General features: G+C 38.6%; 2 protein-coding genes across 5 annotated transcripts in view; one reads left to right on the forward strand and one right to left on the reverse strand.

Annotated features, from left to right (window-relative positions):
• Positions 1-260: 260 nt before the first annotated feature.
• prpf38a (pre-mRNA processing factor 38A) lies at positions 261-14,326 on the reverse strand. The gene is made up of 10 exons (XM_043699184.1): positions 14,115-14,326; positions 12,495-12,654; positions 11,770-11,891; positions 11,064-11,149; positions 7,123-7,233; positions 6,227-6,339; positions 5,764-5,790; positions 5,580-5,677; positions 1,146-1,194; positions 261-1,056 (listed from the first exon to the last, which is right to left on the reverse strand). Exons 1-10 carry the CDS (start codon positions 14,242-14,244, stop codon positions 1,014-1,016), a joined length of 939 nt encoding a protein of 312 aa, XP_043555119.1. The 5' UTR covers positions 14,245-14,326; the 3' UTR covers positions 261-1,013.
• A 183-nt stretch (positions 14,327-14,509) lies between these two features.
• The window catches only part of orc1 (origin recognition complex, subunit 1), a 32,686-nt gene continuing 19,505 nt past the window's right edge, over positions 14,510-27,690 (forward strand). For 2 of the 4 annotated variants that reach the window (XM_043699186.1, XM_043699187.1), the window contains exons 1-5: positions 14,510-14,859; positions 20,910-21,034; positions 21,614-21,792; positions 24,776-25,217; positions 26,101-26,446. In XM_043699186.1, coding sequence (XP_043555121.1) covers positions 14,756-14,859; positions 20,910-21,034; positions 21,614-21,792; positions 24,776-25,217; positions 26,101-26,446 — 1,196 coding nt within the window. In that variant the 5' untranslated portion in view covers positions 14,510-14,755. Of the gene's footprint in view, positions 14,860-20,909; positions 21,035-21,613; positions 21,793-22,795; positions 23,086-24,775; positions 25,218-26,100; positions 26,447-27,690 lie in introns of those variants that run through there. The other 2 variants (XM_043699188.1, XM_043699189.1) reach the window with 2 other exon arrangements.

The raw sequence follows: 27,690 nt of genomic DNA on the forward strand, positions 1-27,690 counted from the left end.
TGCATCAGTTTACCCAATGATCATGCTCTGTAAAAATGTTTTTTTTCTCAAATCTTTGTATACTGATTTATTAAGATGGAGAATGTTACTGCCATTCTTCAGGCTAGGGCAGACTATTAGAGGGAGGCAATGCACTTCCACTGTTTAAAAAGACTTTGATAAAACTCTGGAAAACTGTAGATATTTTCTTGAGTAGGAAAAACATTCCCCTGCAAATGGAGACAAAATAAGACAATAAAAAGGAACAAAACAGTTTCAAATTTTAAATGATCACTTATTTGCTGACTTTACTCATTGTTCAATATATAAAGGTGGCCATTAGGACAGGTTTGATATTCATACATCGACAAAAAGTTTTGATTTGTCAGTTAACTAAATCACAAATTTTCTTCTGATATCCCAAGAGAGAAATAAGAGGTTTTCTTTGTTTTCTCAATCTGCATTTTTCCAATGAGAAACAACTGTATTGTGACTGGTCAACTAGTCCTCACAATTGTTAATGTGCTTTAGTACACAGTACATTAATGGCATCAATATTTTGCACAGTGTTTGTTCTTTGTTTTCAAAACTGTCTGAACTTTGACATTTAACATTTGTAGACATGAGAATAGAATATACCGTGTCTCAAGTGAGCCTTTGTATAACCATTACTTTTAATAATCAGGTATACTAAATATACTAAAGAAACAATGAACTTGCTTAAGATTTCATAACCAAAACATCACCTAAAATCACTAATAAAAACTGTAAAGTTACTTTAGAAATCACTCAATAACATTTTCTTCCTATTCACAAGACAATAGCAGAAATATTAATCTTCTGCCCAAACCCAAAAGCTGTAGAACTGCTTTATGATGCAATTCATATGTCAAATGGAATTGTTGCAAATAGCATCTCAAAATCATAACAAAAAAGTACAAAAACTTGTCAACATGAAACAAAGATATTTGAATTATATCTACAAACAGGTGTTGAGATGCAATGGAAATGTGTAATTGTGGTTAGATAGAACTTCACTCATTTCCTCTTCGACTCTTCTTGTGACTCTTCTTTGATCTAAATATACAGTATGAAAGTTATTAGAAACAATGCAATCAATCATTCTATAGGAATTAATAAGAAAAAATGCCTGAAACTAATAATACCTTTCAGGTGATTTAGAATGACTTCTGTGTCTGTGGCTTCTGTGATGACCTATTTGAAAAATGTAATAAGTATGAGTCATTTAAACATACATTAAATGGCAAACAGCCTCTCTTCTGCTCCTAGCACCGAAACACATTCTTCTCCTTGAAAAATGGAAACTAACCTACAATATTAAGATATATCCCCAAGGTCACTTCAGAGTGCAGTTAAGAATCAACCTCGTTGGTGTCGAACTGGAGTAACATAGAGGCCACACTAAATAAAGTCAAAAGTCACACAACACCAGGTTATAGTCCAACAAGTTTATTTGAAATCACAAGCTTTCAGAGTGCTACTCCTTCATGAGGTGAAGTGAAGCAAAGCACACAGGCACAGAACTTATAAGCAGAGAGATCAAAAGGTCATACAAGTGGTGTGAGCGTAGTGTCGACAGGCTGAATAATAAGTCTCTGTAGGTGATCAAAAGTGTCAGACAGTGTGAGTAAAGTGTCAACAGCTGAATAGCAAGTGAAAGGATGATCGAAAATCCAACCAATTGAGGCAGAGATATAATTATAAAAAATTAAAAATAAGGTGGTGTTGGAGACAAACCAAGTAAGTGGAATAACATGATAGGTGTAAGAGTTGCATGCTGAAGGTCTAAACAAAACAACAAGCAATCCAAACTGTACAAACTAAATTAAGGTAGAGAGATCATAATAAGTTATCAAGGTGATAGTGTCAAAAAATGACAGTAAGGAAGAATTTACAGATACAGAATAGTATGTCAGGGTTACAAACCCATGAAGATGGCCTCAACTGTGAGCTTGTAGTCATGTTGCGTTATATGTAACCCTGCCATACTGTTCTGTATCTGTAAAATCTTCCTTACTGTCGTGTTTTGACACTATCACCTTGATAATTTGTTATGGTCTCCCTACCTTAATTAGTTTGCAGTTTTAGATTACTGGTTACTTTGGTTAGACCCTCAGAATACAACTCATACATCTATCATGTTATTCTAGCCATTTGAATTGTCTGCAGTACCTTAGTTTAATTTTTTTGTAATTATTTCTCTGCCTCAATTAATCGATCATCCTTTCACTTGCTGTTCAGCTGTTGACACTTTACTCATAGTATCTGACACTTTTGATAACCTGCAGAGACTTATTATTCAGCCTGTCGAGACTCCACTCACACCACTTCTATGGTCTTTTGATTTCTCTCCTTGTAAATTCTGTGCTTGTGTGCTTCTCTTCACTTCACATGACAAAGGAGCAGCACTCCAAAAGTCTGTAAATTCAAATAAACCTTTTGAACAATAACCTGGTGTTGTGTGACTTCTGACCTTGTCCACCCTAGTCCAACACCAGCACCTGCACACCAGATGAAGGTAGCCAATGCCTTACCAGAAAGGAAATTACTGTACTATTCTTATAATCAACCATTGCTAGCTTTGAAGTCATTTCTTTCTCCACTAGTTTACACATTCAGACCAGTAAGTGTCACACCATCGACAGTGAAGCAATGACAGAAAATTCTGAAGCAGAGAATTAATCTTTACTTAGAGAGGTAGGATTTAATCAAGAATAGTCAGAAAGGCTTTGTCAGAGGGAGGTCACGCCAAAAACTTTGGTTGAGTTTTTCATAATCAGACGTGTACATGAGAAGGTATGGAATCCGGGTTAACTTGGCAAGTTGGATCCAAAATTGGTTTGGTAGTAGAAAACAGGGTGGTGTTAGAAGGCTATTTGTGTACTGGAGTCCGGTGTGTAGCAGTATACTACAGGGATCAGTTGTGGGACCCTTATTGCTTGTGATATATACAAACAACATTGAAGAAAATGTGGAGAATGATAACTTGGTTTGAGGATGATATGAAGATTGACTGAGTGGTTGACAGTAAGGAAGAAGGTCTTAGATTACAGAAGGATATACACGGGTTGATCAGATGGGCAGATCAGTGGCAGATGAAATTTAACTCTGAAAAGTGTGAGGGTGGTGCACTAATGAAGAAGTAACAAAACAACGGTGTACTCAACGAATGGCAGGGGACTAGGAAGCTTAGAAGAAGACAGTGATCTCTGGATGCTTGTTCACAAATCCTTTAAGGGGTCAGGACAGGTTAATGGATGGTCAGGAACACTTATGGACTATTTTCCTTTATCAGTATGGCATAGATTAAAGGTTACAACATGTAAGGTGTGATTGCACTAGAGGAGGTACAGAAAAGATTCATCAGCATGATGCCTGGGGTGGAGCAGTTTAGCTATGAAGAGAGATTGGATAAGCTCAGGTTGTTTTCTTCAAAGCCGAAAAGGGACCTCTTTGACGTTTATAATATTACGAAGAAGATGGATAGGGTGGATAGAAAGCAGCTGTGTGTCTTAGTTGAAAGGTCAATAACAAGGGGGCATAATTTTAAGGTGAAAGGCAGGAGGTTTAGAGAGGGTTCGAGGAAAAATAGTTTCACCCAGAGGGTGGTAGGAATCTGGAACACACTGACTGGGAGGGTAGTTGAGATGGGAAACTTCATAATCTTAAAAAGGATGAACACTTGAAATGTCGTAACATTCAAGACTATGGTGCAAGAGCTGAAAAGTGGGACTAGCATAGATTGAGTAGTTTTGTCAATGCAGACTTAATTGGCCAAAGGGCCTCTACTATACTGTATAATGCTATAATTTAAAACTGCCAAGGTGGGATATGAACTCATGTTCTGGATGTACGTTTGCTCACTGAGCTGGAAGGTTCATTTCCAGACGTTTCGTCACCCTTCTAGGTAACATCTTCAGAGGGCCTCCAGGCGAAGCACTACTGATGAATCCTGCTTTCTATTTATATGTTTGGGTTGGTGATGTCATTTCTTGTTCTTTTTCTCAGGGGTAGTAGATGGGGTCTAACTCGATGTGTCTGTTGATAGAGTTCTGGTTGGAATGCCATGCTTCTAGGAATTCTCGAACGTGTCTCTGTTTGGCTTGTCCTAGGTTGATGTATTGTCCCAGTTGAAGTGGTGTCCTTCTTTATCTGTATGTTGGGATACTAGTGAGAGAGGGTCATATCATTTCGTGGCTAGTTGATGTTCATGTATCCTGGTGGCTAGTTTTCTTGCATGGTATTTTGTAATTGAACAGCAGCTAATGAACTTGAAAGACCCTATACAGACAACAAGCAAAACTAATGTAAGTGTAACAAACACAACATTGGACAAACAGACAGAAAACTAGCCACCAGGATACATAAGCATCAACTAGCCACGAAACGACATGACCCTCTCTCACTAGTATTCTTGCATACAGAAAAGGAAGGGCACCACTTTGACTGGGACAACACATCCATCCTAGGACAAGCCAAACAGAGACACACACAAGAATTCCTAGAAGCATGGCATTCCCGCAGAACTCTATGAACAAACACATCGAGTTAAACTCCATTCACACCCCCTCCAAGAAAAAGAACAGGAAATGACATCGCCAACCCAAATAAATCCAACATATAAATAGAAAGCAGGAATCATCAGCAGTGCTTCGCCCGGAAGCCCACTGAAGACGTTACCTAGTAGGGTGACGAAACATCTGGAATGAACCTTCTAGCTCAGTGAGCAAACCTACATCCAGAACCTCAACCTGAGCTACAAATCTTCTCAAATCTCGCTAACTCATGTTCTATTATTGCTGGCCTGTAACATAAGTACCACACACTTACACAAGCTGTGATTCTTTAATCTCAAGCACAAATAATTTGGAGGTATTTAATTTGTATGGTCAATACAGACACATAAAGCATCTGAGACACTAAACAGATAGTATATATGGTAACATTAAATTGCTCTTTCATAGTTAACTAATTTCTCTTAAAGATTATTTGAGTTTAGCAAATAAAATTTTTAGAATTATGTCACATCAAGTCACACAGTGGCTTTGTATCTCATCAGTGAATCTTGAATGTCAATTTTGTTTCTTGGACTCAGAAAGGTTTGTAATTCCAGTTTGAATTTCTTTGATGTGACAATTTTCCACATATTTCTTTCCCTCTTTGACCGTTCAAGCATTCAGTACGTATTGGGAAATTTTCCTCTTCAGATTGCCCCACTTTACCTTTTTTTCTCAATGATTTAAACTCCCTCTTACAATATTGGTCAACCTTTCTTTTAAATCTTTTTAGTTATAAGCTGTCCTGATCAAATTTTGGATTTCATTAGCAAAGAACTCCAAAGACAACATGTTTACATTTTCTTTAAATTCCAATATAAGATGTAAGCCAATCACAAAGTTTGTCTTTAAAAGGTTGTCCAACATCAATCAGCACAAATTAGAAAGGACAGCACAGGAAATCAATTCCTTTTACAGGCTTCATTGCAGATATCAGCCATCAAATGTACAGACTGCATATAAGCATCCAATCTTGAAAGTATAAAAAGCAAGTTGTCAAACTGAAGTTTAAATATAAAGTACCAGGCGATTTGGATCGTGATCTGTGACGTCGATCTCTAGACCGACTACGATGACGTCTAGGACTTTTGCTGCGATGTCTTTCACGACGTGGCGATGGGCTTCAGTAAAACAAAGATGCAAAATGAAAATTAAAACAATGGATACTCAGTTGCTGAAAATACCTAGAAATGAGAAATCACCATACCTTCTTCGCTTAGGGGATCTGCTTCGTCTGTAAAATATGAAAGAAAGAAAGAAGTTATGACTTTTTAACATTTCCTTTGATTAAAAAAGTACTTTGTACTTTAAGTGTAATTTTAGTTAAAGTTGGTCTCTTTTCTCAAAGTTATGATTAATTGCTGCAGCTGCACACATTAACACACTGCTGTTAAACTCTAAAAAACAATGAAACCTAACTTAAAAGGAGAGATTTATCACAATAGCCAGTTGTGAAATGAATTATTGTCATTAATTCTTCCACTTGTGGAAAACAAGGACTAAAGAAATTTAAAATGCTGCATATCAGACATAAAAACATAACATGCTGAAAATACAACCGATATGCTAATCTATCTGTTTTCTTTTCATATGCTGATTATTGGTTGTGAATTTCCACATTGTATTTTATTTCAAACATTGGAAATTTAAAACTTCAGCTGTTTTCTTACCGTCTTGGTGTTTTGCTTCGACTTCTTCGATATCGTGGAGATGGTGATCTTCGAGGCCGATCAAGATCACGGTAGCCGCGTCGTGGAGGCTCTGGTGATGGAACTCTGTCACCCTTGAGGTTATTGTACAGAATGTACAGAAAATTAAGAGCAGAAATTGACAGTTACACAATAGACTTTTCTGTTCATCCTGAGTACTTAGTTACAGAGTTCATCTAACACAAAATTAACTCTGTCTCTGCACCCAGAAGAATTACATTGTTATACAAATAATGCAAAAAAATGTGATTCTAAAACTGAAGCTGCCTAGGTCTACCTAAGTTGTATATACGATCAAGTAGAAACTCAAGAAATATTTAAATTTGGTGATATATGTGATAAGATATGGATGGAGAAAGAAGGCATGAAAAAAGCTGTTCAAAATACTTATAAATATAAAAAGGAAAGTACCGCCTCAAATATATCGAATACTAAAAAAAGTTTTACCTCAAAATAAAACATATCAGCATTTATTTCAATAAAACAGCACTGAAACCTTAAATTATGGAAGTTTCATGATAGTTTTGAACATTAAAAATACTTAAATACATCAGTCCTATCTTTAATAAAATCTGGATCGACAGAAATACATGCAGTTTATTAAGAACAGATGTGTGGTGTTTAGGGTTATTAATGTGACTGGTCATTTTGATAGGTATACATCTTTAATTAGTACCAACACATACTGGAAGACTGAAGTTTGCCTTATTTGGACCAATTCATCCTGAAAGATGTTTAAAATGTGCACGATAGGACAATAAATTTATTCCTCTTAGAAAGAAGGTTGAAGACATTTTTAAAAAACAATAAATAAAATTATATTAAATTAAATATAAAACCATTTGGTGTATATAAACCTTATCATCATCCTCATCTTCATCTTCACTTGTGTCTACATCGTCCATATCTTCCTCCAATGCACTGACTCGAGCATCCAGCATTTCTGCTTCTTCCAACACATAGCGTTTCTAGAGAAAATAGCTCATGATAATGCAGATTTACATCACTGACAGTGAATAGTTCAAGGTCAATGAAAGCTTTGTAGCTGCAAAATTCAGAACATGTTGATTGGACATTAGGAATATGTTAACAACTTACTTTCATACTGCAGGCAGCAATTTCACTTGGCAAAGGGTTACTCTTTTACTCTTGTATAGGTAAAACCTTGAAAATATGTAACTAGTGTCGCACTTTTGCAAACCATTAGAACTATATTTCTACCTGCATAATTCTAGTTTATGGGCTTTTCAGATATAAATCGAACAATTTACTATGTGGTTTGGAATCCTGTGACCTCCCCCCTCAATGTCCTTTTCCCTTTCTAAACACTGAAAGCAAGACTTAAAGGTTATTTGATTGGAGAAAATCACAAGCAATTCTGTCAGCTGTCTTAGTGCAGCCTCTTTATACAAATTATCTTCAACTGCATCCATGATGTTCAGCTCGACAAGGGATCAAATAGGGTGTTGTCTGCTATTGATTTCGGTGTTTACCACCATCAGCAACCTCTCTGACAACAAAGCAATCAATGACACTTTGAAGGACTTGGACAGCATCCTGTCTTGAGTTCACAATGGTAAGATATATTCATATAACTCAAGTGCCAGACAAGAGATGAAGGGCTTTTGCTCAAAACGTGATTTTCCTGCTCCTCCGATGCTGCCCAACCTGCTGTGCTTTTCCAGCACCACTCTAACCTAGACTCTGATCTCCAGCATCTACAGTCTTCACTTTTGCCCCTGCCAGACAAGGGAAGCCATCCAAAGTGACACCACTGCAAAGTTCACCAATGTTTTCTCATTATCTATAAAGGCTCATGCAAGAAGTGTAATGGAATACTTGCATCGTACCTGGATGGAAGAAACATCTGCTATACTCAAGAAACTTGGTACTCTGCAGAACAAAAGAGTTTTTGACTGGTTCCCCGACTCGTGAACTCAACCTGATTACCAATGTATGCACATATCTGCAATATTTACATGATGCACTGTAGCAACTTACAATGGTTATGCTGATAGCATCTGCCAGCTCCATGACCTCTACCATTGGTGACAAGAGCAGCAATACAATGGTAATCGCAAAATTCTTTCCATAACACATGCCAGCCTAACTTTCATTTTAGAGGATAAAATCTTTAAATTTTTTAACAGTACAACTGGTATCTTTGTGCCAAACAACTTCCTTGTTCTGAACAGGAAGTGAACTTGATATTTTATACAAAAATTAACAGTGTCAGAGCCTTTTCCCATTGAAAGATGTATCCAGAGTGTTGACAAATTACTGATCTACTATTGTAACAAATATAAAGTTACCATAGTCCTACTAAACCATAGGGCTGCTTTCTCATTAGAAAGACTGGTGGTAGTCATAACCTAGCAAGTGCACAAAACAAACCTAACACATGAGGTTAGTATCAGATTGATCTTACAAGGAGATAAGAGAATGGATTAATATTTTGAAGATTCGTTTCACTATGTTAGAAGATCTATGTAAAATTGCTCAAGATATTAAGTAGTGAATGTAAATCATAAATAGCTTGTAGCTCAATTAAGAAAAATGTTAGGGAAGTAATTAAGGAAGTACTTGGAAAGGCAAGGACTGACTAGGGATAGTCAACATGGCTTTGTGCATGGGAAATCATGCCACACAAACTTGATTGAGTTTTTTGAAGAAATAACAGAGGATTGATGAGGGCAGAGCAGTAGATGTGATCTATATGACTTCAGTAAGGCGTTCGACAAGGTGGGATTAGTAAGGTTAGATGTCACAGAATGCAGGGAGAACGAGACATTTGAATACAGAACTGGCTCAAAGGTAGAAGACAGAGGGTGGTGGCAAGTGTTGTTTTTCAGACTGGAGGCCTGTGACCAGTGGAGTGCTACAAGGATCGGTGCTGGATCCTCTACTTTTTGTCATTTACATAAATGACTTGGATGCGAGCATAAGAGGTACAGTTTGCAGATGACACCAAAATTGGAGGTGTAGTGGACAGCGAAGAGGGTTACCTCAGATTACAAAAGGATCTAGACCAGATGGGCCAATGGGCTGAGAAGTGGCAGATGGAGTTTAATTCAGATAAATGAGAGGTGCTGCATTTTGCGAAAGCAAATCTTAGCAGGACTTATACACTTAATGGTAAGGTCCTAGGGAGTGTTGCTGAACAAAGAGATCTTGGAGTGCAGGTTCAGAGCTCCTTGAAAGTGGAGTCACAGGTAGATAGGATAGTGAAGGCGGCGTTTGGTATGCTTTCCTTTGTTGGTCAGAGTATTGAGTTCAGGAATTGGGAGGTCATGCTGCAGCTGTACAGGACATTGGTTAGGCCACTGTTGGAATATTGCGTGCAATTCTGGTCTCCTTCCTATTGGAAAGATGTTGTGAAACTTGAAAGGGTTCAGAAAAGATCTACAAGGATGTTGCCAGGGTTGGAGGATTTGAGCAATGGGGAGAGGCTGAACAGACTGGGACTGTTTTCCCTGGAGCGTCAGAGGCTGAGGGGTGACCTTATAGAGGTTTACAAAATTATGAGGGGCATGGATAGGGTAAATAAGCAAAGTCTTTTCCCTGGTGTTGGGGAGTTCAGAACTACAGGGCATAGGTTTGGGTGAGAGGGGAAAGATATAAAAGAGACCTAAGGGGCAACTCTTTCACACAGAGGGTGGTATGAGTATGGAAGGCATTTGGATGGGTATATGAATAGGAAGGATTTGGAGGGATATGGGCTGGGTGCTGGCAGGTGGAACTAGATTGGTTTGGGATATCTGGTCAGCATGGACGGGTTGGACAGAAGGGTCTGTTTCCATGCCTGCACATCTCTATGTGACTCACTAATGTGATGTCTTCACCCTCTCGTAGTTCTACAAACTGTGCCCCTCGATAATATACTCATCAATAAAACCAGTTTGTCCCATCACCTTGTAGATTAAAAATCTGATGTTCACAATATCTGTTAGCTTTCAATATTGACTGTACCTATACTGAGTGATTAATACCATTTTTAGAGACTTCTTCACTAAGGTGATAGTTTGTAAGACTGCACTTTCAGATTTAATATATTGTTATAACAACCCTCTCCCAATGAGGTACTTACCAGACCCTCTGGTTCAGCCACTTGACAAACATCATTTCTAGGCTCCAGGTATTTTTTTATACCTCATTAACAATGCCATACCACCCTTACCAAGAAACTCCCCCTCCTGATATAGCCTCTTTGTCCAGTGCTTCTGTTACACTCTCTAATCTTGCTGGATTTAAAGAATGCCCTTTATCTTGACTGTTAAAGTGCTAAACCATAGGAAATCAAATAACTGTAGCGATAAACATTCGCACACATTGTGTGCACAGTTGAATGTGAAGAGTTAAGATATACATTGAGGAATCAAGTATGTATCACATAATATTCCTTCATCATTCCAAACTATTCCTTCATCATTAAAAAAGTCATTAACCTCAAGGAAAATAAACTGCATTTTATTGCAAGACAAGTTAACATATCCAGTTCTTGGACATCCAGATGCAGTCTTGGTGCATCAGGTTACATGGCTACCAAAAGTCCTCTGCTTTCTTATGATGGTAGCTACCCTTTATATGTGAGCCTAAAATGTGAATGCTGGCAAGTTATTTAATCATGTTGTGGGATGGAAGATAGTGGTGAATGATAGCCTAGCGTCCCACCCGACATCTGCCCATGCATACTTTTTCAATTAATGAGAAGGATGTGCAGGGGTGTCAATTCTGAATGGTAGATACAATTAATTAGAGAAAGAAAACATATAATATATCACTTTCCAAAAATCTATACCTGAAGTCTGGGCAAGATAATATCACAAACTCGCTCTTCATGGAGTAGCTCATCCATAAATTCATCCACATGAATAAGTTCAAAATCTTGAGGAGAAAAAAAGAGATAATATAAAAACAAAAATGAAAGATCCATAAAACATCAAAAATGAAAGATCCATTTTGATTTGTAGATTACTCATAAGTAAAAGGTGACCATTTAAGAACTGATTAACCAGCTTGGAAGAAAATTAAATTATCTCGAATTAGACCTCCATTTGGTTAGGTTTGATGCAATATCGTTATTTTTCTTCTACTAACAATATTCTTGTGGTTTACCTAACAGTCTTTCATTAATTTTTAACTTAATAGAATAATAGATTGGCTTAACACAAAAGACTCAAGCATGACTCAAAACACTAGACCTCTGGACTGGTTTAATTTACATCCATCAAGGATAATGTAATGAATTTCAAAGATTTAACCATCAAAAGTTAATTGAATTTTGTTACTGAGAGTGAATACTTGAGTCAACTGAGATTAGAAATTATTGCAATGTTAAGCTGTTGTGACTAAAGCAATATCACAATTGTGAAAATCTATAACCATCATTAGTGATCAAAGTATTGTTTCTTCTATCAAGGGATCTTTCAAAGTTTCATCCACAGGGCCCTCAATTCTGCAAAGCAATTAGGTTTCACTTTTACTCGTGGTTAGAGCAACTTTACCTCCATCTCTCTTCTGCCTCTTCACTTTGCGATAATCATTATAGAGTGGTTCCAGATATTTATAACAATCAATGGCAGAACCTGTCAGTCGCATGTACAATGCACCCAACAGTCTAACATACCTGGGATGAAAACCAACAAAAAATGCATTAAACTTAATTTGCAAGCAGTTGCTTTATTTTTTTAAAATCTAATATTGTCAGATAGCAAAGAACTTGGCTATGCATTAATAAAGGATGCACAAGAAAACATTTGACAAAAATTGCAAATGTAAGGCGCAGTGGTTTAAGACATTTTGATGTTATGGAGGGTAACTAATATTCAATGGTCATTAATTACCTTTCATTATAATGAAGAAACAAATTTCACTTTCTGCAGTTTCATCATATATGTAAGGAAAGGATAGGACTATCCCACCTTTTTATTGAAGGATCATGCTGAAGGAGTTAATTTTATATGTGTAGCTTCCCCATTGAAATTGGTGTTTTTCACGTTTATATCAAGGCAGATGATTCAACCAAGAATTGTAAAGCCATGCATGTCTTTGTTCTCAGAGTCCCAATATGTACATTTTTCAACAGGAAACGCCAAAGAGTAAAAAGAACCAGTAACTCTGGCTATTTGTTTATACTTTAACACTGTGCCCTCAGTCTGGTCTATAAATGGACAATGAACATTGGAATTGATAAAATTATAAATTATATGATTCTATAAATAATACATACTTAAAATCTTCATTCTTTATAAATTCAACAATAATATCCTTTTCAGGCTGAATTTGAAGCATTTTAAGGGTCAGACAAAGGAATGGTGATGGTTTAATATTCCCACCATAGACGCCACCAATATATTTCAGTTCCATAGCTTTATCCACAACCAATTCCGCTAAGAAACAAAAAAGAAATCCATTTACTACAATATTTATACAGCATAGAACATCTATAATTGAATCAATCTGCTTTCATACTTAAACAAAATGAGAACTTTTGAAACATTACACATCAGATTTGTATTATTGTAGCAAGGAAAGCGTAAAAATGAACAGACTAAATGTAGTTGCGTGCAAAGTTTGGCATGAACTGGAATTTTGCACAAATGCATACTTCGCATCAACAACAAACCCTTTAAATCTTATTTTTTGCCAACTACAAACCACCCTAAACTCCCTTTCTTTCAAAGTCCTTGACTGTGCTGTTGCCTCTTGAACCGTTGTATCTTTCTCAGAAGTCTGCACATTAATCCCTCTAATCATTCTTACCTCAATATAAAGTGACTTTTATCAAAGTCACAAACAACATCCTAAGTGATTGCCACAAATACTAAATATTCCTCTTCATTTCTCTGTAGATGTGGCTGACCACACCATCCTCCTTCATCACCATCCAACTAGGCAAGTCTGCATTTACATGCTTCCATTCTCATTTATTTAATCTTAGCCAAGAGTAACAACCTTCATATCATGGACATTATCTCGTTCCATGTGAAGATTTTGAGAGATGGTGGGTTAGTAAACTGGATAACATTTCTTCCTGGATGACAACACAGTCTCAAAATTCTGCTGAAGCATGAATGGAGGTTATTTGGTATCAATAGAAAAATATGCAGAGATGGGTAAGCAGAACAGACAAACATTTGGAGAGACAATAACCTGATGAAGGAGCGTCGCTCCGAAAGCTAGTGTGCTTCCAATTAAACCTGTTGGACTATAACCTGGTGTTGTGTGATTTTTAACTTTGTACACCCCAGTCCAACACCGGCATCTCCGAATTTGGAGAGATGTAATTTAATGAGGTTGCGTGAGTTAATACATGCTGTGAAGAAAAACAAGGAATGGAATAATAGGAGAGTACAGGTGGTCTACACTAAAACTTTTGAGGGGCAGATAGCAGCAGTTTTGAAAGGTCATGTAATTGAGGAAAGTTCGAATATCAGCTAGTACAAGTTATGAAAGGGATGGAATGGACAAGGTGAAGGTACAGAGCAAGTAGTGGATTCTGTGGAATGATGAAGAAGTGACCCTGGACCCGAAACATTAACTCTACTTTCTCACCACAGATGCTACCACATCTCAACACCACAGATGTTAAGATTTTCCAGCAGCTTCTGTTTTTGCTAGTGGGTTTTGTCGCTCAAGAGAAACTACAAAATAAGCTAAAACGCAATATGCAATATATCTGCGAACTCAAACGAGGACAGGAATATGAAATGCCATTACCGTAACCGAGATTCTGCTACCAGCCGAGAATACTAAAGCATTTACTGTCTAGACAAGGAGTTAGCGGCCCAGACTCCAGCCACAATTATGTCCTGAAGCTCAGTGTTTGACCGTATGTCTTCATTCTCACCTGTCAGCCCGAAACATTCCTCCTTCCAGTACTTAGATTCATAGATGCGGGTCCGGATAATTTTCTCGATCAAATACTGTGGGTTGGTTCCATGGATGCTATGAGCATCTTTCACAGTTCGGTTCGCCATAGCAATCCCGACAGGCAAAGCGCCACCTCAGTCGGTACTTGCGGGTGAGCCCCAAAACCCCACGGCCGGGCAGACTCTCCAGTAATAGCGCCCCCCGCGGCCGGGCAGACTCTCCAGTAATAGCGCCCCCCGCGGCCGGGCAGACTCTCGGTAATAGCGCCCCCCGCGGCCGGGCAGACTTTCCGGTAATAGCGCCCCCTGCGGCCGGGCAGTCTTCCTGTCGTTTCATTTTACTGCCCCCAGAATACTTTTCGCGGTCGCCGGAATGGCGCGAAAACGTCGCATTTCGGTTGGACGTTGTGTAGGTCGGAGCTAACATTTCTGTAGTTGAAGATAGCGGAGAGCTTCTTGGGCTGGAGTCACTTTTCATTCTTGTGATCTGAAATATTTGTATGAGTATTTGAATTGATGTTTCTTCCGAGTTGAGCAGAAGAAGTTCGATGGAGACGAGTCTATGAGTGTTATTTAATTTTAGTTTTTATTATCTGAATTTTACTGAAACGTGGCTGAAATGAGCAAATATTTAACAAGGTTGAAGGACCGTGAAAGATACGTTTATACTTGGTTGGGAAAACCTCTTCATATCAATCGCAAACTGCGGCAATCGGATTATGAGTGAGTTCAAGTTGCATTTTGTCCTCTTCCAGTCTGTTGAAAGTCTGTGTCTTTGGGATTAGAATGTAAAGTCCCTTGAATCTGAGAGTGTTCCCTCTAGGATTGTCTGCACTGTCACCATATATTAGGTTGATTATCATTAATCTATTTATGGTATGTGGGTCTAGACTAGTATTTATTGCCCGTCCCTATTTGCTCTTGAGAAGGTGGTGATGCCTTGTTGAACAGCGTTAAAAATTACACACCAGGTGATAGCTTTCAGAGCGCTGCTCCTTCGTCAGGTAGCTTTGGAAAAGGATCATAAGACATAGAATTTCTTTTCTTATAACCTTTTGCGATAAATTCTGTGTCTTATGATCGTCTTCCAAAGCTATCTGATGAAGGAACAGTGCTCCGAAAGCTAGTGCTTCCAAATAAACCTGTTGGACTATAACCTGGTGTAGTGTGATTTTTAAGGTTGTTGTCCAACAGATTTATTTGGAAGCACACCAGCTTTCGGAGCACAACCTGGCGTTGTGATTTTTAACTTTGTACACCCCAGTCCAACACTGGCATCTCCAAATCATGACAACAACCTGGTGTTGTGTGATTTTTAACTGTGTCCACCCCAGTCTAACACTGGCACCTCCATTTTTTGAAGCGCTGAAGTTCACCTACTGTGGGTTGCATTTCAATCCCATTAGCGAGGGAATTCCAGGATTTTGACCCAGAACCAGTGAAGGAACGACAATGTATTTCCAAGTCTGGTTGGTGAGTGGCTAGGCACGGTACTTTTAAGTGGTGATGTTCTCATGTATCTGCTGCCCTTTTCATTCTCTAAGGAAGTGGTTCTGGATTTGGAGGGTGCTGTTTCAGGAACCTTGGTAAATTTATTCAGTGCATCTTGTAGATGGTACATGCTGCTGCTGCACTGTAACAATGATGGACTGACTGAACCTGACTGGTCATAGAGTCACAGAGATGTACAGCACAGAAGGAGACCCTTTGGTCCAACTCGTCCATGCCGACTAGATATCCTAATCTAATCAAGTTCCATTTACCAGCACTTGGCCCATATCCCTCTAAACCCTTCCTATTCATATATCCATCCATTCATATATGCCTTTTAAATGTTGTAATAGTACCAGCCTTCACCACTTCCTCTGGCAGCTCATTCCATACACGCACCACCCTCTGCATGAACAGCTCGCCTTTTAGGCCCCTTTTAAATTTTTTCCCCTCTCACCCTCCACCTATGCCCTCTAGACCTGGACACTCACACCTTAGGGAAAAGACTTTGTCTATTTATCCTATCCATGCCCCATCTTTATAAAATCATTTCCCTAACAGAGTTCTAGGATATACCTGATCAGGTCAATGGGATTTATCCACTTTTATATGTTTTACAACATCCAGCACCACTTTTTTCAGTGACATTTTTCAAGATGTCACCATCTATTTCCCCACATTCTATATCTTTCGTGTCCTTCTCCATAGTAAACGCTGATACAAAATATTTTTTTAGTATCTTCCCCCCATCTCTGGCTGCCTTGCTGATCTTTGAGGGGCCCTATTCTCTCCCTTTTGTCTTGAATATATTTATAAAATCCTTTAGATTCTCCTTAACTGAGTTTACCAAAGCTATCTCATGTCCCCTTTTTGCCCTCCTGATTTTCCTCTTAAGTATACTCCTACTGCCTTTATAGTCTTCTAAGGATTCACTCGATGTCTGCTGTCTATACATGACATATGCTTCCTTCTTTTTCTTACCCAAAACCTAAATTTGTCTAGTCATCCAGCATTCTCTACACCTACTAGCCTTGCCTTTTCCCTAACAGGAATATACTGTCTCTGGACTCTTGTTATCCCATTTTTGAAGGCTTCCCATTTTTCAGCTGTCCCTTTACCTGCAAGCATCTGTCCCCAATCAACATTTGAAAAGTTCTTGCCTCGTACTGTCAAAATTGGCCTTCCTCCAAGTTCAAACTTCAACTTTTAGATCTGGTCTATCTTCTTCCATCATTATTTTAAAACTAATAGAATTATGGTCGCTGGCCCCAAAGTGCTCCCCCACTGACACCTCGGTTATCTGTCCTGCGTTATTTCTCCAAGAATAGGTCAGGTTTTGCACCTTCTCTACTAGATACGTCCACATACTGAATCAAAACATTTTTTTATACACACTTAACAAATTCTTCTCCATCTAAACACTGACAATCCCAGTCTATGTTTGGCAAGTTAAAGTCCTCTATTATAACCACCCTATTATTCTTACAGACAACTGCGATCTCTTTACAAATTTGTTTCTCAGTTTTCTGCTGTTGGAGGCCTATAATACAATCCAATATGGTGATCATCCTTTTTGTATTTTTCAGTTTGACCCAAATAACTTCCCTGGATGTATTCCCAGGGAGATCCTCCCTAAGTACAGCCATAATGTTATCCCTTAACAAAAACACTACCCCCCCCCGGCCCCACCTTTCTATCCTTCCTATAGCGTTTTTATCCTGAAGCATTAAGCTGCTAGTCCTGTCCATCCCTGAGCCACATCTCTGTAATTGCTATGATATCCTAGTCCCATGTTCCTAACCATGCCCTGAGTTCATCTGCCTTCCCTGTTAGGCCTCTTGCATTGAAATAAATGCAGTTTCATTGACCAGTTCTGCCTTATTCTCTGCTTTGTTCCTGACTGTTTGACTCGCTCCTTTTCCCAACGGCACCAGTCTCAGATTGATCTCTGTCCTCCCTATTTCCCTGGGTCCTATCCTTCCCCCCTTACTAGTCTAAATCCTCCCAAGCAGCTCCAGTAAATCTCGCTGTCAGTATGTTAGTCCCCTTTGAATTCAGCTGCAATCCCTCTTTCTTCTACAGGTCGCTTCTACCCCAGAAGAGATTCCTGTGATCCAAAAACGTGAACCCTTCTCCCCTACACCAGCTCCTCAGCCAAGGATTCATCTGCTCTATTCTCCTATTCCTACTCTCGGTAGCTCACAGCACCGGGAGCAATCCAGATATTACTACGTTTGAGGACCTCCTTTTCATATTCCTGTTTAACTTTCTAAATTCACCCTTAAGAATCTCATCCTTTTTCCCTCCTGTGTTGTCAATTCCAATGTGTACAACAACCTCTTGCTGGTCCCTTTCCCCTTTGAGAACAGTCTGCGCCCTCTCTGAGACATTCTTGATCCTGGCACCAGGGAGACAACACACCATTCTGATTTTTCGGATGTTAAGCTTCTTGGTGAATGTTTTTTGTAGCACATCTTGTAGATATCACACAAAGTACACAAGAAGGCTAGAGCTTTGCACAGCAGCAGAGGTTCCCTCAAGCACCAACGATGACAATATGAATAGCCAGTTCTGTCAACATTTGTACTTATTTAACATCGCACTGTTCTGTCAAGAGACCCACAGAAACAGTGTCGCTACTTCGACCTTGCACATCTGAGAATATTGAGAAATCAGTGAATGGGCTGCCACTGTACATTGGTGGAGGAGTGAATGCTTAAGATGCTGATCAAACAGGATGCTTTGAACTACGTAGTGACTATCTCCATCAGTGTTGGAGCTACATCTATCCAGGCTAGTGTAGAATATTCCATGACATTCCCAGGACTTGTGCAGGAATGCCTGTCATTGATAGTCCAAACATGAATGTTATCAATATTATTCGGTGTGTGGGCACAGACTAATTCAATATCTTGGGATCTATGAATTATAATGAATGATGTGTCATCACCATCAAAAGTCAGTGGGAATTTTCAATGCTGAATGGTGACATAGAAATTTCTTGATTTAATAAATATTCTTCTAGTACTTCTTGGTTAATTTTAGCATTGTCAGGAAGTAGGTTATACCATTTACTGTCATGCCCCAGTATTTTTCTTGACTCCAAATAAATTGTATTGTAAAACTGCATACAAAAGACTGCAAAGGCTCTAAGATCACCTGATGTCATTTGTTGATTGAAACCAAGAGGAACAAAATGAATACTGTATTCCAGACTGATATGAATCAATGCCCTTCAGTGAAACTAATTTAAAAAGGTATGATCGTCAACACAAACACTGTCTCAAATCACCCACTTTATTTGGAAAATAACTATAAATTGTAAAAAATCATTAAGATAAGACAGCAGTGTTTGTAACGTGCTTTTAAAATCAGCTAGAAGTTGCTTGCAGGCAGAGTTTCTCTGTTAGCCATGAAACTAGCTACAGTCCAAACGGCCATGGTAATTAATAGCAATAACTTGTAAGCAGGTAATCCAAATAGAGAAGGAGTCCCTCAGCTTGTTCCAATTTCAAGTTCACTTGGAAGCCAACGTCTCAGAAATTAAACTGCAGGAAGCGTGATGTGGATGTGCCAGTGTTTGTCTGGGGTGCATAATGTCAGAAGTCATACAACACCAGGTTATAGTCCAATGGGTTTATTTGAAACCACAAGCTTTCAGACCCCTTCTCTCCACTTCACCTGATGAAGGAGCAGCGTTATGAAAGTTTGTGATTTCAAATAAACCTGCTGGAATATAACCTGGTGTTGTGTGATTTCTGACTTTGCAGGAAGCATCACAGCTTACTGAAAATTCTCTGTAAAAGACTCTCACTTCAACTTCAAAACATCAAAACCATTCTAAGAAACCAGGCCTGCTTTTTGGAAGGTGGAGACCAAACAAGAGACTGAATTAATCATAATTTGTAACCAGTTTACAGCTTTGCCTGTAATCAGCTTTGTACGGGTGTGTGTTTGTTGTGGAAATAAGTGTCTGCAACACTGTATTTTAATTTCATGGTAAATAGGTGAGAATAAATAAAGACAAAATAAGTGCCAAACCATGTCATCCTGTCAATGATCTTGCTTTTAGTTCTTAACAATTTGGAGAAGGTGGGTGGAGAAATTGAATGAGGTGTAATTAACACTCCATATCAGTGTCAGGGCTGTCAGATTTACAATAAAATTTATCCCAATGAGAAATGCTCAGCTATCACCTTTACTGTAAGTCTATGTCTAGGAATGCCGAATAGGAACATTCGCGTTGAGAAAATCATCTCTTTTAAAGACTGTGGTTCTCTGAGCAATCACCTATTTATCACTTGAGCTTGTGATAATTTTAGGAAAGGGAGGAGAAATAATTAAATTAAAAATACAAAAGTGGAAGTGGAAAAGCATCATGGCAATTTTGAAATACATTATACAATGCTGGGTTTTTGGGTGCTGTGTTTATTCAAGATGTCATCTGTCTTTATCCTTGGTGTTGAATATGTTTATATCATTGCTTTAGATTCCTGTGATGCAGTGGTAAGACCCCTATCTCTGAGCCAGAAAGATCAACACATCTGAGCAAGTTGATTTATCACTGAGCACAAGGCATCAAAATTGAATATTTAGACCTACTTATTTGAGTTAACAAATCTTGCTGGTAGGGCATTATGGAAACATCTATTGCTATTTGAAATAGACATGGGATCTTATTCATCCACGTGAAACAGCACAGATGGCCTTGGATTAACATAATTTCTGAAAGATGCGTCTCTGACAATACAGAGGTCTTCAGTGCTGCACGGGAATGACAACCACAGTTTTAAGCTCAAGTCTTTGGAGTTGAACATAGTCTTCTGACTGTGATAAAAGTCCCATTGACTGAGCCATGACTGACACTTTGCCTATGTTTTAATTGTATAATGTATTTCAAAATTGCCACGGTGCTTTTCCACTTTCACTTTTGTATTTTTAATTTAATTATTTTTCCTCCCTTTCCTAAAATTATCTGAATTCATCATTGAGAAATTTGAATGGAGTGTTACTCATGCAGTTGTTTGCAGCTGCATAAAGATAATAAAGCAGTAGAACTATGTCAAAATATGAGAATTTGTAATTGTAAAACATTAAACATAAGCTTGCTATTTATTCATTGAAGGTACAATTGTCATGCAATCCATGTTAGATCCCTGCAAAGAAAGAATTGCTGCAAATGCATTCCTTGTACAATTTCTATATGCTACTTGTTGAGAAACGTTGAAAAATGTTTTACCATGCTTCATATTTGTAAAAATTTGTTTTTTTTGCTTCTTCAGAGGTGTCCAGGTAGAATGTGAAGGAGCTTCCAAACATTGCATCAACATTAATGATTTTGTTTTAATCAAAAGTGAAGATGAGGATCAACCATATGTAGCGAAATTGCTAAAGTTAGTTGAGGATGGTAAGGACAGTTCTCCTGTATAACCTCATGATTGCTTCTGCTTCGAATATGTGCAGTGAACTGAAAGTTGTTACATTTACAGGAAATATTAATTACACAAATATTAGTAGTGTGGCACATGATGGGTTCATGAATTACCTATGTATATTTATGCCTTTGGCTGTATAAATCCAGATTGGACCATTCTCCTTGCTTTTTACTGTGGTCAACTGAGCTATGTCGGTTAGAGTGGTGCTGGAAAAACACAGCAGTTCAGGCAGCATTCGAGGAGCAGTACTCCTCAGATGCTGCCTAAACTGTTGTGCTTTTCCAGCACCACTCTAATCTAGAATCTGGTTTCCAGCATCTGCAGTCCTTGTTTTTACCTGAGAGCTATGTAGCTATATACCAGGAAAGATTCCATTTAGGGTACAAGCGAAAGAATGTGCAAATAGGAATTCAACTTTGGATTGTGTTGAAGATCATTTAATTTAAAACTCTGTCGACTCTGGTACCTCTATTTTTGAACACATTGTTTGAAGCAAGCCTGTTTGTTTTCAATATCATTTTTAATTTTTGCTGGCTTATTCTTCTCACCAGGTGCCCAGCAACATCCGTCCAAGACTGCAGTGGTCCAATGGTTTACTCGTATTGAGGAAATACCAAAATCAAAACAGAAACTATTGGGAAGAGAGGCCCACCCTAGAGAGATCTTCTTATATGAAGTCCCTAATTGTGATGATTGTATCAGTGCAGAAACCCTGATTAAGACTGTAAAAGTAAGTCTTGATTATGTAAGTTAATTGAGGCTGACACATTAATTACAGTGTTCCATTGTCAGACATGCTAGGCTTTTGGATGTTGTATTTATTCAAGGTGTCATCGTCTTTGTCCATGGTGTTTAATAAGTTTATATCATTGTTTTAGATTCCTGTGGTGCACTGGTAATGCCACTATCTCTGAGCCAGAAAGATCAACGCATCTGAACAAGTTGCTTTAAAACAAAAGGTTACACCATTGCTGCTTGTGGGATATTACTGTGCATGAGCTATCTGCCTGATATATGTATTGAACATTACCCATATGCTTTAAAATGGAATTAATATCTTGTAAGGTAGAAGAAATGAAATGAAAGCTTTTGGTAACTAAAACTGAAATTGAACAATTCCTGAGCAGTTTTGTCCATTTGTATATTCATGAACTATCAGTACAGATATGGTGTTGGAAAGGTTTTTAAAAATCATTCAGTTAAGGATATTCAATTAAAAGTAGCCGAAAAGCTATGCTGATTGTTTTTGTCATTATAAAGATGTAAGAGAAACTTCTTAGTTTGATTAATTGTTTCTACTGTGTCTTGTTCATTGTTGTAGCATTGTTGTATCTATCCCTGTGAGTAGGCTAAGTTCTGCATGGCCTAGAAGTGGAAGAATGAAGTACAGGATTTCCACAGATTTCACACTGCTTTACTGTACATAGAAGTTACGACCTTCACGTTATTGCAGTTTAAGGAGGAAGAATTGGGCGGCATGGTGGCTCAGTGGTTAGCACTGCTGCCTCACAGTGCCAGGGACCCGCGTTCGATTCCCGGCTCGGGCAACTGTCTGTGTGGAGTTTGCACATTCTCCCCGTGTCTGCGTGGGTTTCCTCCGGGTGCTCCGGTTTCCTCCTACAGTCCAAAGATGTGCAGGTCAGGTGAATTGGCCATGCTAAATTGTCCTGAGTGTTAGGTGGATTAGTCATGGGTAAATATAGGGGAATAGGTGGGTTGCTCTTCAAACGGTCGGTATGGACTTGTTGGCCCGAAGGGCCTGTTTCCACACTGTAGGGAATCTAATCTAATCTAATCAGTAGCGCTGCGTCTGTACTAGTTTGTTCGGCTGAAATGATGACGTAGCTTGGATCAGAAAAACTTATTTTCTCTTTGTGATGCATTTACTCCCCATTCCTAGGTGTCCTGAAAAGCAGTAAAACTGCCTTGTGATGCAAGCCTGATCAAGTAAAGATGGTAAAGGTTTCATCCCTGATGACATGAGTGAAGTGAATGGATTTTAGACAATTTAGCAATTCTTATGGTAATTTTAATCCATATATTAAAAGATTGTGACATTTAATTTCATATGAACTGATCATCAGCATCCCTTGAAAAGCCACATAAAATCTCTTCCCCAACCATTTCCTTTGCGAGCTATGCTTAGAATTTGCACAATGATTTGAAAGTTGAATTAATCCTGTAGTGACATGGGGATGTTATGGCCTAGTGGTATTGTTGATAGACTAATGATCCAAAATCCCAGGTAATGTGCTGGCGACCTGGACTTGAATCCTGCCATGGCAGGTAGTGGAATTTGAATTTATAAAAATCTGCAATTAAGAGAATAATGATGACTATGAAACCGTTATTGATTGTTGGAAAAACCTATCTGGTTCACTAATGTCCTTTAGGAAAGGAAACTGCCATCCTTACCTGGTCTGGTCTATATGAATCCAGACCCATTACAATGTGATTGACTCTTAATTGGCCTCTTGGCAAATAGGAATGGGCAATATATCTGGCCTTGCCAGTGATGCCCATATCTCATGAATTTATTAACAGAAAAGGATGACTTTGTTTTTATTTTCTAAGTCTTAATTAAGTACTATACAAATTTGTAATAATTTATTACTTTTCACCTACATGTTTGGTAAAGTAGAAAGTAGCCCATTCTTGAGTTCTGATTTATTCTGTAGCTCTCTTCACAGATTCCATAGAATCCCTGCAGTGTGGAAACAGACTCTTCAACCCAACAAGTCCACACCAACCCTCCAAAGAGTAACCCACCCAGACCCATTCCCCTATATTTACCCCTGACTAATGCACTGAACCTACACATCCCTGAATACAATGGACAATATAGCATAACCAGTTCCCCTAACCAATACTGAGTTTGTGGTATTACATTATAAATCTCTGTTTTGGCTGACCTTTTTTAGGAAATGTGAACGTTCTGTGAACTCCGTCCATTTGGAATTTCAAAGTATCTTGGCAAGAGTGAATATGGAGCAATAAACTAATGCTTTCCTAGGGAACTATGCAATGAGGTGATTGTTTGAAGATTTTGTTCGCCTGCAGAGGCCCCAAGGCGGTAGAGTAGGTGTGGGTGCAGTTAGGCCTCAAACATTACTGATAAATCAGTGCGGTTAGACACTTAGTTGTGGTCAAGTAAAATGTAGTATTGGCTAGAATCTATGCAGTCGGTTTGGGAATTGCTTATAAGAATTATAAACAGAATTATGAATATGATTGTGCAAGACAGATACATTTGAGGATGCAAACCAATCAATTTACAAATTCATTCATGGCCTTTCCTCAGACATTGACTGACCTATTGATTTCTCAGTGTGGTAAACAGACACATTTCCAGTGGAAATCTGCCACTTGCTATATTGTATTAAATTGGCACCGGTGCATCTTGCAGACTGTAAGCATGAAGGCAGATGGCCAATATTTGGGTACCTTGGACCTCACCAGTCAGTACAGGATGCCCATATTTTGTTTTTTATTTTGGGCACTGAACTGAAAAATTATGAATCCACGTTTTAAAAAAATAATTTTTGAATGGAAAATCTCATGTAGATATGAGCTGGTAATGTCCAGTATTTGTTGCTTAAAAGCTCATATTTATCTTGGCCTTGCTACAGTTGGTACTAAATATTCATGAATAGCATTGAAGAATGTTTTACATTAATTCTAAATCTTTCTTATAACATCTAAACTTATTTTAGGTTTTCCAGATTGATCCTGAGGAACCATTTCCTTCCATTGAACCTGGTGATGATTCTCTGTTTGTTAAGTTAAAGTGGGATGGAAAACGTTTTAACGAGCTCCCTAAAAATACTTTTTCCATAAAGAAAGTTAATAATCACTATAAGAATTTGGATTCCTTACCCAAGAGGGTACAGAAGATGTCCTGTGAGAATTCCTTTCCAAAGCAGCGTGACATTGTTGGAGACTGGTGTAATTCAGAGGTTTACAGGATTGACAGTGGAGATGGAACATTGAGCAGAAATGTTGTTAACCACCATTCCAAACATCGTGCTTTCATGGTGAATGAAGGGAAATTTAACTGTTCTGATCAGAAAAATTCCAACGGTAGGAAGCGGAGTACAGAAATCACAAATGTGGAGAACAGCAGTTCGAAAGTAAGGAGGAAGCTTCCTCTTTCTGGTAAGTAAGTGTCTCAGAGCCTGCACCTAAATTTTAATGTTTGTGCTGCACCTAATTTTTGATGTGCTTTGTGCATCAAGAACAGGAAATATACAGAAATAGAATGGAGATGTAAAATGGCAGGTCTCTAATAATTACTTTGGAGGAGATGCTGAATTTCCAACTCACAATAAACCAAAGGCTGAAGGTAACCATGGTCTTGAGACGTTGAGATCTAATTTGTCTAGGGATTTTCCTTGTTATAGTATTTCATTTGCTGTTTTGGACATACCTGGAAAGTTGTGGTCATGGATTCAATCTTGTCATTCACAGATCTCTTTGATGAAAGGCCGCTCAAGCAAGTTTCAACCATTCTGTGAGATCATGGATGATCTGTGTCCCTACTCCATAAACTTGCCTTTGGCAATAGTTTTGCTTAAAAAAAATCCCTCTCAGATTTAAATTTAGCAACTGATCTCGTATAATACTGCCATTTGTGGAAGAGAACATGTAACCTGAATACTGATTTTGTAATACAGCCAATACAGCTGTATTAAACTAAAATACAAGCACATTTATCGACTTTCTGGACTGCCTGTATGTAATCTCAGCAGACATTATTAAGGAACTCCATATTGGGAGTTGCAATACATGGGTGCTAAGTATTCCCTCTCATCTTATAAATTTCTACATTCTATATGAAGGCCATTTGTATGTTGGGATAGATTATCTGAGTAGTTGTGTTCTCTGATTCTTGATACAGAACCAGTTTAGTTTCTTTGAGGCTCTTTAATTAATGACAGTGTTGCAGAAAACAATTATTTTTTGATTTAGCAATGCCCTTTATGTACTTAGATATTTGTGGTTCTTGACTAAATGATTTAAATTTTTTTTCCATTTGCAGATTTTAATAAGAGTAATCTAGGAAATATTTTGTCAGAATTGTTAGGTGAAGATGGTGATAAGGACACTTTTGCTGCAAAAATACCTCGACTGGTGGAATCTGCAGCTATGAAATACACACAACATTTTAATGGTATTTCAGGTGATGCTCTTTCACCCAGGAAGAAGTTGCAGAATGAGTCACCTGGAAATTATACCATCTCTCCTATTAAACTGATTGGAGACAACGAGATGAACACTCAAGTTGCCACTTTGAAATTGACACCTATTCACATCAAACCAAAAATTAAGCAGCAAGTCTCTTCAAGCCAGTCCCGAAAGAATGACAAAATAACTGATTTGCACAGGTAAGTTGCGTAATGTTTTAATCTTTCCAATGTCACATTTTTAATTTCTTAAGTAGAGGAGGGGAATTCATAGTCAAAATTAGAGTGGTGCTGGAAAAGCACAGCAGGTCAGGCAGCATCCGAGGAGCAGGAAAATCGACGTTTTGGGCAGGAGCCCTTCATCAGGAATGAGGCTGGAAGCCTATGTGTAAATTTATATTTCATTGCTATGTTGATGTAGCACCTAATCTTCCGCCTAGGAACCCTCCAACCACGAGGGATGAACTCAGATTTCTCCAGTTTCCTCATTTCCCCTCCCCCCACCTTGTCCCAGTCAAATCCCTTGAACTCAGCACCGCCTTCCTAACCTGCAATCTTCTTCCTGACCTCTCCGCCCCCAACCCCACTCCGGCCTATCACCCTCACCTTGACCTCCTTCCACCTATCGCATTTCCAACTCCCCTCCCCCAAGTCCCTCCTCCCTACCTTTTATCTTAGCCTGCTGGACACACTTTCCTCATATTATAATATGATAATGAAAACAGAAAATGCTGGGAATGATCTGGAAATCGGGCAGCCTAAAGGCATTTTTGGAGAGACTATTAATGTTTCAGAACAATGAACTCATTACTGGAAGGAGGATTGAAGTACAGTTACTCACTTGATTAAGCTTTTTTAAGAACTAAAGAGGGTTAACGAGGACAGAGCAACAGATGTGATCTATGTGAACTTCAGTAAGGTGTTCGACAAGATTCCCCATGGGAGACTCGTTAGATCTCATGGAATACAAGAAAAACTAGCCATTTGGATACAGAACTGGCTCGAAGATAGAAGACAGAGGGTGGTGGTGGAGAGTTATTTTTCAGATTGGAGGTCTGTGACCAGTAGAGTACCACAAGGATTGCTGCTCGGTTCACTACTTTTCGTCATTTATATAAATGATTTGGATGTGAACATAGGTTTAGTTAGTAAGTTTGCAGATGACACCAAAATTAGAGGTGTAGTGGACAGTGAGAAAGGTTAGAGCTGAAAATGTGTTGCTGGAAAAACGCAGCAGGTCAGGCAGCATCCAAGGAGCAGGAGAATCGACGTTTTGGGCATGAGCCCTTCTTCAGGAATGAGGAAAGTGTGTCCAGCAGGCTAAGATAAAAGGTAGGGAGGAGGGACTTGGGGGAGGGGCGTTGGAAATGCTTTCCCCTCCCCCCCCTCGAAATCAGCACCGCCTTCCTAACCTGCAATCTTCTTCCTGACCTCTCCGCCCCCAC

This window comes from Chiloscyllium plagiosum, chromosome 11, assembly GCF_004010195.1.
Source record: "Chiloscyllium plagiosum isolate BGI_BamShark_2017 chromosome 11, ASM401019v2, whole genome shotgun sequence".
Classification (NCBI taxonomy): Eukaryota; Metazoa; Chordata; class Chondrichthyes; order Orectolobiformes; family Hemiscylliidae; genus Chiloscyllium; species Chiloscyllium plagiosum.